The sequence below is a fragment of the Macrosteles quadrilineatus genome, unplaced genomic scaffold (genome assembly GCF_028750875.1).
Source record: "Macrosteles quadrilineatus isolate MER2022 unplaced genomic scaffold, UCM_ALF_1.0 Scaffold_7__1_contigs__length_78375512, whole genome shotgun sequence".
In the NCBI taxonomy this organism is placed as follows: Eukaryota; Metazoa; Arthropoda; class Insecta; order Hemiptera; family Cicadellidae; genus Macrosteles; species Macrosteles quadrilineatus.
The window spans coordinates 70971796-70992827 of NW_026542600.1; the positions used below are offsets into that span (position 1 = coordinate 70971796).

The 21032-nt window shown below is 36.0% G+C and overlaps 1 protein-coding gene across 1 annotated transcript in view; it reads left to right on the forward strand.

Annotated features, from left to right (window-relative positions):
- LOC128997845 (nipped-B-like protein B) overlaps positions 1 to 21032 on the forward strand; it is a 74524-nt gene that overhangs the window by 21185 nt on the left and 32307 nt on the right. The window contains exons 7-14 of the mRNA XM_054423601.1: positions 5541 to 5855; positions 11822 to 11944; positions 12938 to 13114; positions 14614 to 14804; positions 15152 to 15380; positions 16171 to 16406; positions 19463 to 19663; positions 20322 to 20537. Of these exons, the coding sequence (XP_054279576.1) occupies positions 5541 to 5855; positions 11822 to 11944; positions 12938 to 13114; positions 14614 to 14804; positions 15152 to 15380; positions 16171 to 16406; positions 19463 to 19663; positions 20322 to 20537 (1688 nt within the window). The remainder of the gene's footprint in view (positions 1 to 5540; positions 5856 to 11821; positions 11945 to 12937; positions 13115 to 14613; positions 14805 to 15151; positions 15381 to 16170; positions 16407 to 19462; positions 19664 to 20321; positions 20538 to 21032) is intronic.

The following is a 21032-nucleotide window of genomic DNA, read 5'->3' on the forward strand; positions in this document are numbered from 1 at the left end:
AATTCCTACTCCATTTCCCCAAATAACAATGCCATGATGACAGGGAGGAAAGAAAGACAGAATAAGAAAAATTGCAGGAAGGAGTAAAATGTATTTACGAAATACCTTTGTTTTAGTAACTAAGAAATAGTAAATAACTTAATCTATTATGTTTTATCGACTGAAACAATTATTCCAAATATTTCTGCTCATAATTTGTATCAAACAAGTTTAGGTTAAGCAATTAATTGTTTTTTCCCTCTTCCCCTTTATGACTGTATATTTAATATTTATTATTTATATTTGTTAATTTAGTTAGACAACTTTACACTATGTTTTCTGAGGAAAATTACCTTTAACACGTTGACTGCTAACGCCGACTCTAGTCGGCGTAGCTAGCACTTCAATGTGGCGCGCGCCGACAAAAGTCAGCCAGGCCAACAGAAATATATTGAGTCAGTGTGAGCTTAGCCTCAGACGGAGACGTTATAATCGTTGCCAGCCTGCCAGCTTAGAATGCGAGCTTTACTTTGGTGTAGGTTGGTACTAAAATTTCCCGTAAAATCCTGTCTGGCAATGCTTTTGTCCCGGTTTCGGGGATTTTTTCTCTTCAACCCACATTACAAAGACACTGGATACGGATCCGTGCAGTGCTGCTACCTTTGGGTGTTTCAGTGAACTACATCCACTCTCGGGGTAACGCAGCACAGTCACCACTGCTATTTTGTGATTCGTCAGACTGAAATATTTGAATGCCAATTGCGTTCGCTGATTCGGTTGCGTGCCGGGGCTTTGCCCGCCACTGGGGAGCGCCTGTACGTTGTTTTCAGCAGTCATCGTGTTGAGGATTAGACTCATGAAAATATTGCAGATGAAGTATTCTTCCTCTTAACATTATATATGAACTGATATTGTTGTCACATGTTTAAAATAACAAATGAAACGGTTTTGTTAAAATATTGTTCTGAGGAAAAGATTGTTGTTCGTGAAAGAGATTGTGTGTTCTTACTTGTTTTTTTCTTTTATATACAATGATGAAATTCACACATAGAATGGTTTTGATAGCATTTTTGCTTCAGAATTTGTTCTGTTGTTTTCTGATGTCATCTGGCAGATGATTTTCAAGTTGTCAATAAAGGAGTGTTAGTTTTTAAAGAGGGCATTATGATGCTCTATCTGCTGAAGATAAATGAGGAGTTGTCATCAAAATCATCAGTAGGGGCGACCTTGCTGTCTGATGTGTGTCAGCTGCTTGGGTTGTTTGCTCTCCCTTGAAAAACATCTAGAAACCCAATATCTGCAAGCTTGAGGAAGAATAATTGCTTTTCCCTCAGTCATCTTTTCAAAAGAGTCAGCCCTAAACGACTTTAGCTTTACTTCAAAGAGCAGAGGTTCAGCAATCACATCCTGGAGACCCCATTTTCTGCATACTGGGTCGCTCACAAATAGACCCATTCTATGCATATGCTTTCTAAGGTGGCAGTGTCCTGTGGGGTAGCGGATTTCTACCCCCGGATATTTACCCCCATGAAAAAACGCCTACGTCATTTTGACGTCACGAGGGGCGGGGCTTATACACGTTCAAGAAACAGCCCGCGACTGGAAATCTACCCCCGGACATCTACCCCCAGACATTTACCCCCGGACATCTACCCCCGGACATTTACCCCCAGACATCTACCCCCCGTGGTCAGCTCTTCCGCGTATCGGCCAATATTCATTGTTGTAATTGATTTTATAAATTTCTTTACCTTCTTATATCCAGTAGTAAACATGCGATATGTCGATGCAGTTTTAACATTATCCATATTTGTAATTCAATAAGTTGTAACAGTCCTTTTCAACCCGACCTACTTCACTGATTTTTACGATTGAGATGTCTTTTAAAAGCTTAAGATCTAGCGCAGCACAAAATGGTAAAGGATATTTCGATTAGGGCTTCAAAAGGTTGATCCCTAAAGCCTTTGATTTATTCCTAGAAGGTGCTTCCAATGGTTTACCAACTTTTACACATACAGTAACAGTTTAAAAGTGAAATGTGAGTAGTACTCATCACATCAATTTTTAAGTCAGGTTGTGAAAACATGAATAGATCGTCTGCAACTGTAATTATGAGATGAAAAAGTTATGAAAATAATATAATATTGCGTACTTTTCACATGGTCAAGTGTTACATCGTACTGAACCATTGTTTTTACACACATTTCTTAAAGGATAAAGTGAATAAACTGTGGTGAACTTCCAGTTTATTCAATGTAGGCCTAGTAGTAATAATTGTTTGGTAAACCAAAACTCAGTTGTAAACTGTTAAATTGAGAAAAAGGATCAATAAAAGTCAGGTGAAACTTACATAATGTGTAAGTTTTGCATATCACCTAGTAGTAAAAAAATTAGTTTCTAAGATTTTAGATGCGTACTAAGAAACGATTTAAAGTATTTTCTCTTAAATACCTAAAATAGACAATTGAGTTGTAAACTGTTAAATTGAGAAATAGGATCAATAAAAGTCAGGTGTATAATGGTAAATTTTTCACATCACCTAGTAGTAAAAAAAAAATAGTTTCTAAGATTTTAGATGCGTACTAAGAAAGGATTTTAAAGTATTTTCTCTTAAAGACCTAAAATAAGACAATTATTAAAATTCAAAATAATGGCCACATTCAATTTTTTATGCATAGCCTAATATCTTTTAACATATATATACGCCTAAATATCCCCATTGCAGCACATTCGCATATTCAGAGAATGTATAAAGTCTTATTGGAAAATCCTGCCAAGGGGAGTCGCTACTGAAACTAGTGATTTTTATTAAAATCCTTTTAAAAATTATCATATATACTTTTTTAAGTTCATTTAGTCTTAGAAAAAGATTTACTGCCGTTAAAGTGAAAAAAAAAAATTTTTACAAACTTTTTGGAGTTTTTTAAGTTTTTTAGTGGGAAAAAATGGGGTTTTTAAAATCTCTTATAACTATTTAACTACTGAACCAATTTTATTGTTTGATATCTTATTTTAAAGAGCAAGGAAAGCACATACTTTCTGTGCATACTCATGTTACTTTCTCAATTAGTTTATAAGTTATGGCTTCAAAAATAAGTTTTACAAAAAATTTATAGGTTATACATTTTTATAAATTTTTTTTCATGTACTTTTATTTACCCAATTACAATATCCATGCACAGAAAGTTGATTTATAGTATAAACAATGTGTGGTAAAAATTTCATTCATATAGCTGTAATAGTTAAAAAGTTATAAGAGTTCAAAAGATTCATTCATAAGAATACCATCTGGAAGTGAATAAGCAGGTTTCCTGTCAGTAAAATGTTAAAATGAGGCATTTTAAGGTAGTATACAGAACAGAATTAGGCGAAACCCGTCAACATTGACGGTTACTTTCAAGGCTTATGCTAATTCATATAACTGCGATAAATAGATTGAAGTAATAAAAATTTTGAGCATTTAGCTCTTTAGCTTTTTTGATGAGTAATAAGTGTAAAAGCAATAATGACTATTGCATAAGTTACAAAATATGGTTGATCATTCAATGAATAAAATATTTCCCATACCGTACGTCATAAGAGTTATTATTACAATGTTAACTGGTGTCTCTTCTTTTGGAAGAACCTTTAAATAGTATTAAAATCGTATTGGTCAATATTTTTTGATAAACACTTCCGATCCGCGCTCGTGCATGCGCCATTAGCTGTTACTGTAAGCCTATGTGAAAGTTGGTCAACCATTTAAATCACTGTCTGGAAATGAATCAAATCCTTAAGGGTCTTACTTTTGAAGCCCTTTATCAACATATAGTTTTAAATACCATTTTGCGTTGAGCTGGATCATAAGATTTAAAATTACACCTCAATCATAAATATCAGTGAAGTAGTTTGGGTGAAAAAGGGCTGTTACAGCTTATTTTATTAGGAAGATAGATAAAGTTAAACAAGGCAATGACATATCACATGCTTAATACTATATATTAGAGGGTAATGATTAACCAAAGAGCCGTTGATTTACATAAAGCAATTTCGAAAATCAATTACAACAATGAATATTGGCCGATACGCGGCAGAGCTGACCACGGGGGGTAGATGTCTGGGGGTAAATGTCCGGGGGTAGATGTCTGGGGGTAGATGTCCGGGGGTAGATGTCCGGGGGTAGATTTCCAGTCGCGGGCTGTTTCTCGAACGTGTATAAGCCCCGCCCCTCGTGACGTCAAAATGACGTAGGCGTTTTTTCATGGGGGTAAATATCCGGGGGTAGAAATCCGGCGACCCTGTCCTGTGATAAAGCCTGCTATCTTCTTGATACCGCTAAAGACACTAAGTATGAGTTTGCTCATCTTATGACCTGAGCAAGCCTCATATCTCTTCTCGTGTTCATGGTGTGCCCAAGAGTATAACTTGCATTATCGTTTTCTTGGGAATGCCACAGTATGTTTCGAGTCCTGTGAAATTTGCAGATGAACCCTTGTTGACTAGCAGATCTTCCTTTTCTTTACCACCAAGCCCAGAATGTCTGAGAACCCGGCAGAGTGTGACTTTTGAGCTCCCCTAACCGGCAGATAGCTTCAAAGTATTCCCAAACTAACATTGACCTAAACTGGCTTTGAGGGCTGCTTGGCTATCTAAGAAACGCATATTTTCTTGTCCCTGTAGCCAAGTATCATGATTTCCACATTCCTAGATAGCAATTTTTACAGACAGGAACACAGAAGGATACCAAGAGAGATGCTGATCTCTCTTTTAGGCCTCTTGGTCTGGATTTCTTCACTGGTTCTACTGGTTGTTTTAGATGTGTCTGTAAACCATTCGAGCTCAACTTGTTGTAGTGTTCTTTGGGAATAAGCCATTAATCACATTGTGGATTTATCACAATGAAAGGCTTTGAAGAGGAATGGCAAAGCTTTGTCTGATCGGAGCTCATGTCCAGGAGGGGTTCGCCTTTCACTTTGAAGGTGGTGCTGGTGTGCTTATAGGTGTGTGATCACACCCAGTCCCTCACATCTGAGGAAGTGTGAACTTTTTCTCGTTACTCAAATGACAAACACATCTAGTAGCAGACGATCCAAGTAGCAGTCCAGAGAGGTACTGTAAGTGCTTCTCATGGCTCCTGTCACTGATAGACAGGCAAGCCTCTGTGTGCTCGCCAGTCTGTCAGCAGCTCCACCAGACCAGTGACCCATAGGTCATGTATGGATGTTCACCGTTTTGAGTCTGAAATAACGAACCCCTTCGATTATATTGCAGTTATTAAGAATTAAGATATCAAAATAACCCTAGTCAGTTATGAATAATAACATGTAAATCATGGTGGTAACAACCATGTGTGAGGTTTGTTACAAAAGTAACAGATGTTTTCAAAATAAACAAACTTTTAGATTTTGATGCGTATGATGTTAAATCCCTTAAAAAAATGTATGGTACTTTAAAAAACCCAATTCTATACCCTCTATCTCAATTTATCACCCTTCTCCACCTAGCCCCTAACTTCATTCTGCAGACCCTTCCTCTATTTCTGGGAGTTACAAGTGTACTTAACGTTTGCTTGCTCTTTTCAGACTCATCGCCAGCACAGGCAAGTATGGCTCCTGTACAGGAGAACAAAGAACCAATTTTAGTGGTTAAACCAGAAACGCCGATCTCAACACCAAAATTGATGGAGCCCAAAGTTATGCTCAATAGGATAAGACCTGAAGATCCATTAATGAAGAACATTAAAGAAAATAGTGACAAATCCCCGTCAAGAGAGTTGACTCTGAGAAACCATAAAAGGCTGAGAATCGAATCTGATGACGAGAGCGATGAGGAACCTCGGAATAAAACTAAATATTTCAAAGCCAGAGACAAAGAAAGGGAACTCCAGAGGCGGAAAGGTAAATCACCCTTGCTTGCTCACTTGACCTTAAAGTTAGTAGTTTAGCTCATTAAAGTTTTATCACTTTTATTCCTTTAATACTTCCATAATTTATTACCAGCGTAATTTAATGTTTAAAGAAAAAGTCAGAATAGAAACACTAGAAAGGCAAAACACCAGAAGGGTGGGAGGGGTTGGGAATCAAATAGTCAAATACTTCCTAATATTTTCTAATATAGAATATTACCGAGCGAATATTTATTTTATTATCATACACTTCAAAGAGTTTCCCAATCAAAGCTTTGGAACTCTACTAAGGTTAATAATCCTGAATGTAACCAATGTAACATTTTAAAATCATCATCTATTTTTGCCTATACCTATTTGTTCTTGGTATAAAACCGCTTCCAGTATTTTCTCATTTTATTTAATTGACATTACTATGAAAATTAATTATTTCCTACTTTCATGGTTTTCTAACAACAATTACATTACCGGTACCACACATTATCAAAACCTTTAAACTCCTAACAGATTATGTCAAGAAAGAAACACAGTTAAGATAAATGCCTGATCTATTTTACTACTAAGTAGGGGTCTGCGGTACAGAAAATTTAAGGTCGGTACGGTTCGGTACGGTACAATATTTTGTACCTCAGTTCTCGGTACAAAATCGGTACGGTACGCGGCTACCCGTATTTTTTCGGTTTTCTTCTCAGAACTGTATTTAAACAATTATTTTTAATTTTAATACATTAACATTACTATGAAAATTAATAGTAACATTCATGGTTTTCTAACAACAATTACTGTACCACACATTATTAACCTTTTACTCCTACGAGGATTGTGTCAAGAAAAATCACAGTTAAGCTAAAGGTTTTACCTATTTTACTCTGAGATACTTTGAATAGCCATTATAAAGTGGTTTTAAAATCAGAAAAAGAATGTTTAGGAATAAACATGTTTGAAGCATTAATTTACAAGATAATTTCACACAACTGGTAAATTATTTCCAACCAACACAATGTCTAGTTATTTTTTATGTTATTCATCGTGACCCTTGGTTGGAATATATAATTGATAAAATGGAAGAATTACCTTATCCAACCGCAGTTGCTAGTATGACAACTAGTTTCGTTCCTTAGAATATCGTCAGGTCATTGTATGCAACCACATCATCAATGTATTAATACATTGTGGTATGTCAAAAGATTATTTAAAACACTGTCAGAATCGCAATAGTAAAAACTAGTCATGTTGATCAAATTATTAAAATTGAATAAAAAGTGATAAAACTGGTTAAAAAACTGTAAAGGCTGGCCAGCACTCTCTTATCACTGTCACTGACTAAATAAAACTGACTGAATCATGAGTTGTCTTCATCTTCATCTCTCCAGTGCCACCTGTATTTCAGTTTGTTTTGTTCTTCTTATTTGATACTTCTTTGATTTGTAGCTTGTCAATATATGTATCAAATACCCATAATATTTGACTGGAAGGAAGTCTGATCATTTAAAATTTGGATACCCAATTTGGATTACCACAGAGTAATATTATTGTCTATTCATTTACAAAGTTAACATCCACACATATCAATCATTAGTTTATGTCAGACACAATCCAATTTTCTTAGTATATTTTAAAGCTCTTCCAAAGAGTCCAAAGACCGAGGCCTAGACCTAATTATTTAGGATGGCCTATATAAATTGAGTAGGTTACAATGAGGGTAGCAAAATCACTATCATAATTCTAGTTTATAAGATTTAGATTGCATTAAGTACCTTCAACACAATAAAGAAATATAGGAAACAAAAAAACATTTAAACCTTAACGTCCAACAATATAAGACAAGATACAGAATATGCAATGACATAATTTAAGACCGAGTAGGCTTGCTTAACAGAAAAAATTATGTAAACAACACTAACTACTGTGACGATTGTGGTTTCATCAATAGAAAGATAAAATATCCATAACAAATAATAAATATCTTAACTTATAAAATAAGATTGTAAATTAGTTACAAGTTTAATATGAAGCCATAAACAGTTTTATGGCAGTAGGCATTTAAATTGAATATTCACGAAAACACTGACTGAGTTAAAGATAAAATTTACAGTCATCATAAAACTATTATTTTTATGATAAAATAGAATTGGGGAAAGTCGTAAAGGAATGAAAGTGATAAGTCGTAAAGGAAAAAAAGTGATAAAACTCAACAGTTCTTGGAAGTACTTGAATACAACAATTATTGGTGTGATAAAATGTCAATGGTTTTTGGGCTGCAAATGGGTTTTTTATTGCATCATCACCCTAGTAATAAATTATGAAGATCGTAAACAAACATCTCATAAGACTTTTGCCACACTACATTATTTTGACAACTTCCAGCAGCAAGGATTTAGTCCAGAAAACAGCTGTTTGCTGCCAGCTTATTCTAATGGGGTTTCATTGACTACTGTACTGTAATTAGTTTTACCGGACACCAATCAGCTGATTATACTGTATTTAGGTGGCAATGAATGGTTATAAACAAAAGCATAACCTCTAGAGGTTATGATTAGTGATTTTTAGTCCTTTGGTTGGTGGAAATATATAAGGATTTGTACGGATTTATTAGTATGGCGTAAACTATCGTACGTAACTCGTCCAAAATGTGTGTACCAGACTCTTATGGTAATCCCGTACTCGACTTCGTCTCGCACGGGAACGACCACACTCGTCCGGTAAACACTTATTTTCAGGACTAGTAACGTAATATACCATTATGTGCTCAGAACCAACTGCCCTTGACTACGATAGTAAATGATAAGTAATTTATTATTATAATAGGCTGTACCGAACCGAATTTGTACCATTTGTACCGCGAACCGGTAATTAAGCTTGTACCGGTAACTGACTTTTTCGGTGCACCACAGACCCCTACTACTATGATAAGTCATAGCCATAATAAAAGTAGTTTAAAATTAGTTTAAGAATTTTTTGGAATAAACATGTTTGTTTTGTAGCAACATTTTGACAAGATAATTTAACACAACTGGTAACTTTTTTCCAACCAACACTTCATGCAAATTTATTATTCATACATGACCCTCCATAAATTGGGTGATCTCGCTAATCCGGTGCTATCTATTTCCGTATAGAGCCAGATTAGTGATAGTCTACTGTACTGACATAAGATGGGTTTTTGATACCTAAACTAGCATCAGTACCACCTTCCACCACCAAAAAACAAGGTGGTGGTGGCTTTGTTATATTTAAAAAAATGATAGAATTGCTGTGCCAGCTTTGCTGATGTTACCTAACCTACAACAGACACCTTACTCACGGCTCACACGATCAACACGTCTAGCTGACTAGGCTTGACTGGATTCGCAGGACTAGGTAGCGGACCACAGGATCAAATGGAGCCGTAGAAATTTTTGTGGCCAACCACTGGAGAAATGACAATGGCAGTTGCAATTTGAATCTATTCCACCTTGTCAGGATTGCCAACACAGCTGAAGAAACTAAAAATTATTTTTACTGTTGCATATGTTTGAATATGTTCACTCATTATGAATAATCCACTATATTTACACTGAAAGTTATATTTACTTTTTTTTACAGTTATTTGTTTAATTGTTTATTTACCACTATATTTACTTATGCAAAACGTGTCCCATCAACCCCCCCCCCCCCCCCACCACAAGTTTTCCTAGCAACGCCACAAATAAGGTTTTCAAGATGTTGATTATTAGTAATATTAATAATAGTTTCACAAGATCATATTATTTCATTCATAGATTTCTTTATTTGACTTTGTTTTGTTTGAACTATGGAAATACAGAGGCAATAGGCAACATAAACAGGACTAAGAATGACTAAGATGGTACACGTACGTCTCGAACCTCAAACTGACGTTTGTACGTCAAGTCACTCTAACTGTTTAACTCAGTCCAGTTCAGTCAGTGGCTAGTCCAGTCCAGTCAGAATTAATATTTGTCCAATGGTTAAATGTTGGGGTACTCATGATTTCGACAAATCGCATTCAATCTGTAACCACCGTGACAAATATATCAACACTGCGCATTGCGCAAGACTACTATTTCAAATTTCAAGTTAACGGGCAACATTAATTTATTGATGGATGAGACTACATGGCTACATGACAAACAGCCAAGCCTTCATTCGGCAAACCAAAAAAAAGATTTTATTTGATATTGTTTGTATGTTTGGTGGTTCGTACTTAATTTTGTTTTTGCCTTTCTCTTTCACGAACGAGGTGAGAAAGTTTTTAAATGTAGTTTAGTGTTGTCCATTGTCTGTCTAGTTTCTTCAAAATTGAAGAATGGGCCTTTTTTGTCGGATTTCTTTTTTTGATGTGAATAATTAAACTTCTTTTGTGTGTAAATAATAATTGAAAGTGGATTATTTTTTTACAAGACTGTAGAAGTAGGCCTACCTACCTTAAGTTGTTTTTATATACTAATTTGCGATAAAATTCTTGATGATGGCTTCCTGAGTTTGGAAGTATTTTAAAACTGATGAAGCAAACAACATATTTGCGAAATAAAACCCCACAATACCGTTACAGACACTAGGCCTACAAAAAAACCATCACAGTTACAAAACAAAGCCTTTGTTAAATCTTTTTTCAACAATCCTGCAACTTAAACTGTAACCTCAAATGAATATGTACTTAGGCCTATTTTCTAAAAAGTTTTATTTAAAACGTCCTTTCCATAAATATTTTTGTTCTAAATTTCCGTTTCTTAATAATGAAGTCTAAAATTAACTTCCTGCAGGCTATAGGTACAAAATAACTAAAAAAAGATACTTCCTTCTAAATATTTAGCTAGAACTTAACAGGCAGTTAAAAACACATTTCCAGAGCCCCTTTTCTTTCTAAGGTAGCCTATGTTACATTTATTGAAATACACATTTATTGAAATTGGTAACCTAAGGTGTATCATTTCAACAAATAGGCCTGTATTTAACACTTCTGATAGGCTATGGTATATATTATTTTGATTTGAATGTGTTTGGTTGTCAAAGTGTTTGTAAAAATAGGCCTAAGATTAATTTTCTTAACCCCTGAATATAAACAACCTACACCAATAAAAAGTAATCAGTTTTAAAAATGTTAATAGAGATATTTTGTTTTTAAAATAAAACAATGAAGTAGCCTAATTTAAAAATAAGGTACTGATGTTACCGGAACCAACATTGAAAAAGTGGTACCGACCCATCATTAGTGTATTGTATACAGTAGAATCCCTCTTATCCGGACACCTTTTAACCGGACATCGGTTTAACCGGACTACACTGCGGAAATGAAATCTCTTCAACCAAACAATTTTTATCAGCACATTGGTTTAACCGGACTAGATCGGCAGGAAGTGTGCGGTACTGAAAAAACTGTTCTCGTGGGAAAGATTTGAAACCAGTGATCACGTGTCTAAATACAATGCTCTCCTAAATTTAAGTGAAATACTGTATACAGTTTACAAATAAACGGTCAGTTTTAACAAGTTTTTGGAGACGTCGATTTAACCGGAAATACCGTTATCCGGACTTGCCTCGGTCCCGAGGAGTCCAGATAAGAGGGAGTCTACTGTATATATATTTTTTTGTGTGTGTTTACATGTGTAAATGTAGCGGATTATTCATAATGAGTGAACATATTCAAACAAATGCAACAGCAAAAACAAAAACAATTTTTAGTCTCTTCAGCTGTGTTGGCAACCCTGACAAGGTGAAATAGATTCAAATTGCACTTGCCATTGCCATTTCTCCAGTGGTTGAAGAAAATTTCTACTTTTGTGTTGTATATTTTATGTGTCTCTATGGATTTATTTAAAGGTAAGCCTGCTAGCCTGCAAATGTCCTTTATGATTCCTGGCAAATGCCCTATCCTAGATCCTAGAATGATTATTTTCTATATTTTCTCTCAAAAGTTTTCAGTCATTGAAACTTAACAAAACTTTTTTTCAATTACAGAGAAAGACCTGAGTAAGAAAACTGAAAACGACGAAGATTACATTGATGGTGCTAAACATTGGTCAAAAAGGAGACGAACCTCAAGAAAACCTGAACCAGAAGTTGAAGATGATAATTCAAACGGTAGGCCTAAACATTGGTTTTTCAATGCTAATTTTTTTGCTAAACAATCATTTTACTCTCGACCAGGGTTTAAGCTGTGTCCAATATAAATAGTATTTCAACAAAATATTAACTTCAAGGCTATCAAGGCTTCAAGTCACAACAAATTTTTATTAATCTCAACTCAACTCTCTTTTAAAATGGCGTTTGCCGTGTATGTAATAAATAAATAAATAAATAAAAAAAGGCTACTAATTTTTAATTCTTTAATTCATTTATTAACTACGACAATTATTAGGCAGGATGTTGTGGTTGCTAGGTTTGCAATTAATTCATGTTCCCTTCTTATTGTCCTCCACGCTCGTGAAATAACCTGTTATTATCTACTGCAATCATGATTTGTTTTTACTACACAACCTGCACGATCTTAAAATAGAACCAACGGATAAATGTATGCTCATCCTTAGGCTATTGGCAATTATTCCAAATGTCCTGGTTCTATACTAAATTTAAGTATCAATTTCAGACTTTTTCCCGTAATCAAAGTTCATTTATAATTCCCAATTGCTGGACACCCCAGTTAGTGACTTCAGAACTCTTAGCGGTTTTTAAAACTACAATAACATATTTCCCCAAGAGGTTATTCGGGTTTGATGTATGTTTGGATCAGCAAAACTGTGGTAGTGTGGTGTAGTTATTCACAGACAATAAAAGACATGATCCCATTCCTGAGAAGAAGGTGTAAATTCACCTTTTTCAACTTACGTGTTTTGGAAATATATTGACAATTGTTATAGTAGTTACAGAATATGAAAGCAAAAGAAAATTCTCTTTTCTTAATTTTCAGTAGCAGCAGAAAAATATAAGTTTAATTTTGTGTGTTGAAGCTCTTTTAATGTTAGCAAACTGTTGGAATAAAAATAAACTTATGAATGTTTCTTTATTAATTACCTTGATTAATTATCTTAAAATATATCAACGATTAAAGTAGTAATACCAATGCTTCTTCCTTAGACTCCTCCTCTCACACGCCAAAGACCAAACTTCGGAAAGTCGAACGGAAGCTGGTACCTGTCCTTGAGAAACTAAGTGTAGAAGAACTAATGGAGACGAATACATACCAGAGGTTCAATCGCTCTATTGAGAAAATATTCAACAACACAGACGACATTGATCTCACCATGGATCCAGGTAAACATAATATGTTTATTTTGAAAAAGCTGTTAGTTTACTAACTGAAGAAAAATTCGATGGGATTAACTGTTTCACTCCGTTTTTATGCTGTTATATAAGCTTGTCTGTAACTATAGCAGATTTTGTTAGATTGCCTTTTTAAACTGAAAATTTGTCCATAATATTGTTAAGTGGAAAAAATTGCCCTTAAAGTTGAAGTGAGAATGTGGGTCCGCGGAATTGGCTAACTCCGGAACTCGCTAACCCTATGTTAAACACCCTACCTTCAAATTTGGTCAATGAGAGGAACTCGCTAACTTGTTCGGTTTAGGAATTGGCTAACTCCGGAACCCGATAACCCACTCTACAGCCAGGTTAGCGAATTCCGTCCTAGTACGTAATGTAAAAGTTATTGCTCTAACATTTGTTATATGTTAAACTTAATAAAATTTGGCAAATTTATTTATTTCATCTTATATGTATGGTAAAAAAAAACTTGTTACCTTCCCTGTAGCAGCAAACCTAAGCACTGGTTAAATCTAATGTTATTTAAATTGGGAATAAATAGGTATGTCTTATTTATAGTAATATTTTAGTAAAAATTTAATCAGACAAGTTGAAATTCGCTTAGTCTGCAGGTTTGCTGTGGCGGGGGTATTTTAATTGTTGAAGTCTGCCCTTTTCCCCAACCAAAGTTTGCTTTAGTTTTCATTGTGTTAGTAACTGCCCAGGCGGCAGCTCTCTCACCAATACTAGAGTCTGAAGCTTTTACCCTTTCCCAAGCTAATAAGCTGTCAGCCACTGATCTAATTTTACTATACTTCAATCTTGAGTATGCTATATCGTGGTTTCTATTAATCGTGAGTTCTACAGGTAAAATACCCTGTGTCCGTGTACAAGAAGATTATCTGTGTCCATACAGGGTGAATAAAAAGTCAAGACACCCCATCTAATATTTTTCTAAGTTAGAACACAGTTAGGACACAGATAGTCTTCTTGTACACAGACGCAGGGTATTTTACCTGTAGAACTTCACATATCCGGCTATCAGTACTGTGGACCTGGAACGAATTTAAGGAAGAGATTAGCAAGAGGTGATCCAGGCATACAAAAATTAGATGCTGCATGCAAAAACCACGATTTAGCATACTCAAGATCGAAGGTTGGTAAAATATACACAGATACCCATTTGGTGATTGTGCAAACTTAGCACAATGTTTCATTTTATGATCTTGAAAATCTTTTGTGTCCCCCAAAAATGAGGGATTGTGGGGTCAACTGGAGATTATTCTATATATAAGATATATTAATCTTTAAACATTACCAATTTAATTTTAAACAGTATGATTTAAATTGGCATTCTGTTAATATTAAGTTTTTTTAACCCACCCTTATGACATTGTGTATCTGGATTTTTCAAGATCCGGATCCGGTACTGACATTTTCTTGGATCCGCCCATCACTATCAAAAATCAATACATCCATAGTGCTATTATAATTTGATACCTTCTTCTCAGGCGATGAAGAGGAGGTGCCATCAGAAGCTATGATTCCCAAGTACCAACTGCAAGACCTGTGTGGAGAAGCAGCTAAACTGAAGACCCTCGGAGCCATGGAGTCCATCCCCTCAGAACGGATCACGAGGTTGCTGAGTATCCTTGAGAAGAACATCAGGGACGGCACTAAAGTCTCCCCTTTGGCAGACCCGGTGAGTATAATCATTTTACAAGATCTGGGTGGATGGGGGAAGACAAACTATTGGTGAAGAAAGCGTTTACAGTTATTTTGTATGTAATAGTCTATTTTTGGGGTAGTTCCGCAAAGATTCTTCATAGATTTCACGATTTCAAACTAAGTACAAATGTTTACTGTCACTTTAAAAATATGTATGATCCAATTAAAATGCTTACTTCTAAAAGGAAACAACAGAAAAATTTAACAGTAGCTTTAATGTATTAACAAATATGTATTAGTAATGATGTGTTACAGAAATCTGTATATTAACAGTCAAGAATGTTACTTCTTGAACATTAATAACTGATATTAAATTTCCAGAATGATGATGAAGATGAGCGCAAGCTATGGATGGAACTGGCCATGGAGAGGGTGATGAGAGCTGTGGATGCTTCTCTAACAACCCTCTACATCCTAACATCCCCCAACATGCACAAGAGGGTTTACCTGGAAGATGTGATAGATAGGGTGGTCATATTCACCAAATATCAACTACTGAACACCATTTATCCATCTTTTGATCCGGTCTACAGAGATATCAAAGATAAAGGTACGTTTTCTAATGTCTATCGATCCTTCAACACTTCTAGGACACATTTTTGAAAAAGGTTTTCTTTTTTCTAAAAAAACCTTCAGTCTTTTTGTAAAATACTTTTTTTTGTGATACAAATTCCCTAAAATCTTAACATTTTGATAATACTAATCATATATAACCACACTAATATTTTTACCATACTACCATACTAATATTTTTTTACCACACTACACCGTAAACAAAATGTTTCTGTACAGTTGTATATTTGTGTTGTAGACAAAAAAGTAATTGTTTACAGAAAGGGACCAGTAAAGTTAGTTGCAGTACAGTAAATTTACCAATCACTCTCACATGCACATGACAATTTTTCAATAAGACACAATATCAGTTTCTTTGGTAAGCTCTCAATGGTATTAGCTGTACAAAGAACATTACACAGGTTAGGCCAGACCCATTGCACTTTCACAAATAAATATTAAAAAAGGTTTAAAAAGTTTACAATTCTGTTAAATTATCTTGAAATAGTGCACTGTATATTTAACAGTATTGTGATCGTATGGGCTATGTGTTACTTAACCTGTGTTTTTGTCTGTGGATGTGTGTGAAAAGTAACATTTTGCCAGTAACATTGCCACTCATCCGGAAAGGTGCTTACAGCACTCGTATGAAAACCTGTGCTCGGCAAGCCTCTCTCAAGAACTGTTATGCTTGTACCTGAAACTCCTACTTCCCAGACTTGTAGCATAATATAATATTTCAGTAGCCTGTATCTTAGCCCGGTACTTATCCCGAGCCCTGTTTGTAGATGGGTTCGTAGCAAATATGCGGAAGAAGAGAGCACACACAAAGGAGGTGAGAGAGAAGAGCGTGTTATCTCTCTACAACAAGCTAGCCGAGGTGGTGTCTCTACTAGCAGAACTGTTGAGTATCCAGACTCTCACAGATACAGCAGTTCTCCACATATCTTCCATGGGTGTGTCACCGTTCTTTGTTGAAGGCGTCAGCGAACTTCAGCTGTCTGCCCTCAAACTCGTGACTAATGTTAGTATTACCAGGCCTTCTCTTTATTACACTTAATTTCATTATGAAAGATATGAATTCTTTGTTCGCAGTTCATTTTTTGTGATGGTGAGTTTATGTCTAAAAATCAGGCCTAGTCAAACAACTTTTTGTTGATGCTACTAATGCTTTTTTGTTAAGGTTAAGATATTAGGTCAAATTTAATTTTTCTTTTGTGGATAAAAGGATGAAATGAGGAACTAAGTTTGTGATCAATTTCTCCCCATTTTAGTTTCTTCAAAATGCAATTTTTTTTTAAATGGACTTAGTCATAGACACAGAATACAAGTGTTATCAATGGATCAAAATAATAACTATTCTAACAATAAGTTAAACAACTTATTGATTTTTTTAAATATTTGATGTGAACTTAACTATGGAATTAGCATTTTGAATTTGGTCACCAGTAACAAGCAGTATTCAATTTAGTACCTATCATAAATCATAAATCTGCTGTAATTTGCATTCATCACAATGTTGTGCTTACTATAATCCCTTAATATCGTGATCATTTTCATTATCATCATCACCTGAGGCAGTATCTCCTGCGGTAACAGAAACGTCATCATCGTCTCCTGCAATAGCGACAAAATGAATATCTCCATCGTTCATGGAGACATTACCATTGCCAACATAATCTTGAACATCTCCCGTAGTCACGGAAACGTTATCATTGTCATCCGCGATCGCACCAAACTCCTTAATATCTCCAGCGGCTGTGGTCATCATCATCGTCTTCTGCGGTCATAGAAACATTATAAGTGTCATCTACGATCGCGGTAAAATGCTGAATATCTTTCACAAATATGTGGTCATCATCATCATCGACTTCTCGGTCACGGAAATGTTATCAGCGCCATTCGCGATCACAACAAAATCCTGAATATCACCCGTAGTAGTCACGTGGTCATTATCATCATCTTCAGCGATCATGGAAAAGTTATTGTTATCCGCAATTTCTGCATAATCCTGAACATCTCCTGCAGTCTCGAAAACGTCATGATCGTCATTCACGATCACGGCGAAATTCTGAATATCTCCTGCGGTTTGTAGACATTATTGTTGTCTCCCGTGGTCACAAAAATGTTAACAATATATTCGGCGATCGTCGTCGTAGTCTTCTGTGATCGTGGCAAAATCCTTGACAACTCCCATGGACTTGTACACATAAATGTCATTATTTTCCACGATTTCGGAAACGCTATCAACATCATTCGCTTTCGCGGCAAAAACGTGAGCGAATTTTAAAAAAAATTTTCGATCTTGTAAACTATGTAGACGTGTTTTATGATCGCTATCGCAAATGCTCGGGTTTGATTTTCAAAGACTTGTGACGTAATTTTCCTGGCGGACGACAAGTGGGAAATTACGCCACCGGTAACAAAACGAGGATCCCAGGATTCGCCCTAGTCTGGTCGCGGGGAGTTTCCCAGGAGTCGATAGTGATTCGGATAGCCTAAGTTTGATAGCCCTGGTTGTCAGAGCTCGAGACGAACGTTGCGGGTTACTAAACACCCTACTCGAAATCACCACTCTAGCCTAGGGCTTGTGGGGAAATAAATAATTTTGACTTGACTCTGTGGGCAAATATCTAAATGACACACTACTAGCTAACTTAACAAATCAACAAGTAAGCTAAGTAGTCACTCCGCTTACCTACGGAGTTACGTCGTCAACCTGAAACAAACAAGGTTAGTACAAGATAGGCCTAACCTAGCCTAACTCCCACAGAGTCTGAATTTACTAAACAAGAAAACGAGTTGGCTTAAGTTGTCCAAGTGAGACACGAAACGAGAGAAAAACTGAAACTAAAAATAAAACTGCTTCAGGAGCTGATACGAAAAAAGAAAAACTAAAACTTCAACTTCCCCACGTGTTCAACTTAAGCAAACTTCTGCAATAATTATCAAGCAGAAACCTGTCTGCTGGGGCCAACTTCGGGGCGTTCGGGAACTTTACAAAGGGGTTTAAGAATTTAAAAAGAAAGTCCCAGATATGGATTACGAAACGTTAATCGAAATGATCTGTCACCAACTCCGATACTTTAATTAAATGAGTTGGTTAAAGCGTACGACGAGGACTGCGAATCAGGCCTAGCCTATGAACTTCGACCAAGTTCTGCCGAAAGAAAAACCTAAGTTGTCTCAGTTTTATTATACAACTTACCAAACGAAGTAATAATGCTGTAAAAAAACGATTTTTCGCGCACTCGATGCACCACAGAACTTATTGTGACTTTTACGACGAAGTAGTAGCACGGAAACTCTGCAAATCGAAGACGAAAGGACGAATAATTAGCGAATGCCTCAACAAAAGCCGGGAATACGAATGACAATCTTCTCAAATCTTCTTCTTCCTTCACCTTCATCTCCGAATCGAGACGAAAGTTAAAACGTTTCCTGATTGGTCAACGAGTTACAGAAACCGAAAAAAAAAACTGGCAGCGAAGGCAGGCGCATGGCAGCTTTAACAGGCTTTCAGCCGCGTACCGCTCAAAAAGGTGACCCCGCTGCTCATCTTCTCTCCCGTAGCCCGGCCTCAGACGCAGTCGAACAGTCAAACAACCAAACTGACACCAACGTCGTCTGCGGTCTTGGAATTTGAGGTTAGGTACGACGTCAGTTTAGTGTCGCGACTAGGCTTACTCAACAGCTTATGTTTAGCTGTTTAAAGTTCGTGGTTTAGCCGTTATTTTACCCCCTACACATTTGACCCGTTACAGACTCGATTTTTCAACTTTGTGCTCCATCTCTTGAGTTTATAGGTCAGGCTCGAAAATCAAACCTTTTGCACACTCCAACTTAAGTGTGTTATTTATTTTCATGAAAGTTTCAATTTGGACCATAATTTCAGCCAATTTGGGTCGGTTTGATCTAACATATCACACACGTTTATTAAAATGGTCCTAACATAACACACAAAGTGTGCTGTACCCTCTTGTCTTTTGGCTTACATTTAGTGGTTAAATAAACATTTTATCAAAATAGTTAACCTAAAATATCCATGTATTTCTTTATGTCTTAATAATGTCTTTGTAGATCTTCACCAAGTATGAGAAACATCGGAAGCTTCTACTTGACGACATTCTGGCATCTATGGCTCGACTACCCAGCTCCAAACGCAGTCTGCGTTCCTACCGACTCAACTCTGAAGAGCAGATTCAAATGTTGACAGCTCTGGTATTGCAGCTGATCCAATGTATGGTGGTGCTACCTGTCAACCTTGGCCAAGACAAACAGGTAAACTCCATTCCATTACACACTTAGTTATGTCAATTTATAAAAACGTATGAACAAATTACGCGATGAGATGTTTTTGTAATAAGTAGATTCAAGAAAAAAGTATGGCTTACAAACAAAATAGTTGTAGTTGAATTATTAAATATTTCAATAAATTGGTCATATAGGTGGGGTTAGGTACTGCAGAAATGAACACATTCGCTGCTGTAGCGTAATGGCCGGCTGAGCCCAGGAGTAGGAACACCCAATGCTCTGTGTGGATGAATGCGTAAAATTGTTTGGATTCAGTTTTATCCATTAGATGAGCTAGAGTATAGCATGTACTGCGTTCTAGTGTTAATGAATGTAATTCTACAAAAAACAGACCCTCCCTCATTACTGCCAAATACAGGTAAAATGCTAGGGCGAAGCAAGCCCTACACTTTAACCATGTCTAACATTTACATGCAAGCAAATCTCATCCTTATAACGTGAGTGGCAAGGCCAAACTAACTGATGGAAGTATGTATTGCTCTGCTTGTCTGTAGGGCCCTATGTCAGTATGGTGTGCTCGGACAACTTGAGTTTATAGGTGATTACTTATCTACCTTACTTACACAATCTGTAGAATGGATTTTAAAATATCCATAGGCTATTGATCAGTTTTTGTGTGTTTTAGCTGGATCCAGACTCGGTGATATCCAACAAGTTCGTAATGGCGCGTACGATAGCCTCCAACTTCTTGTATGTGTTCCTTGCTAAGTGTAGCAGCAAGAGTGAGGAGATTGACTATCGACCACTGTTTGAGAACTTTGTTCAGGATCTTCTGACAACGGTCAACAAACCAGAGTGGCCAGCCGCTGAACTCATGCTCAGTGTGCTTGGAAATCTTCTGGTATGTTTAGTCAATTTATTAATTTAGCTGTCTAATAGAGAATGATAGTTATTTTATTGTACAACTTAAGATTCATGTAAGTTTGTTTCATACATTTATCAATATACGACAATTGAAAATTTACATTTATCTTGTGGGGCTGAGTGAAAAAATATATTACTGACAGATTGTTCAAAATCTATTCATTTATTCAGTTGTATATTAACTTCTAGTGCAGTTAGTTTACTTAGGCTTCTTTATCGTATAATTAATGTGAGTGGTTATTTATTTATATACAGTTTTGTGTTTTCCAGATCAGGTTTGTTATTTTGCAGTAATTGCCACCTATGCTATGAAAGCTATAGAATATACATTACATCATGTATACATAATACATATAGCCTATATTCATCTTTGTGAAACATAAAGCTGAATTTATCATCTATTGACTGCAAATGCAATAGTACCGACTCCAACTTTTGAAATCCTACAAAAAAAGCATGCTAATATTAAATC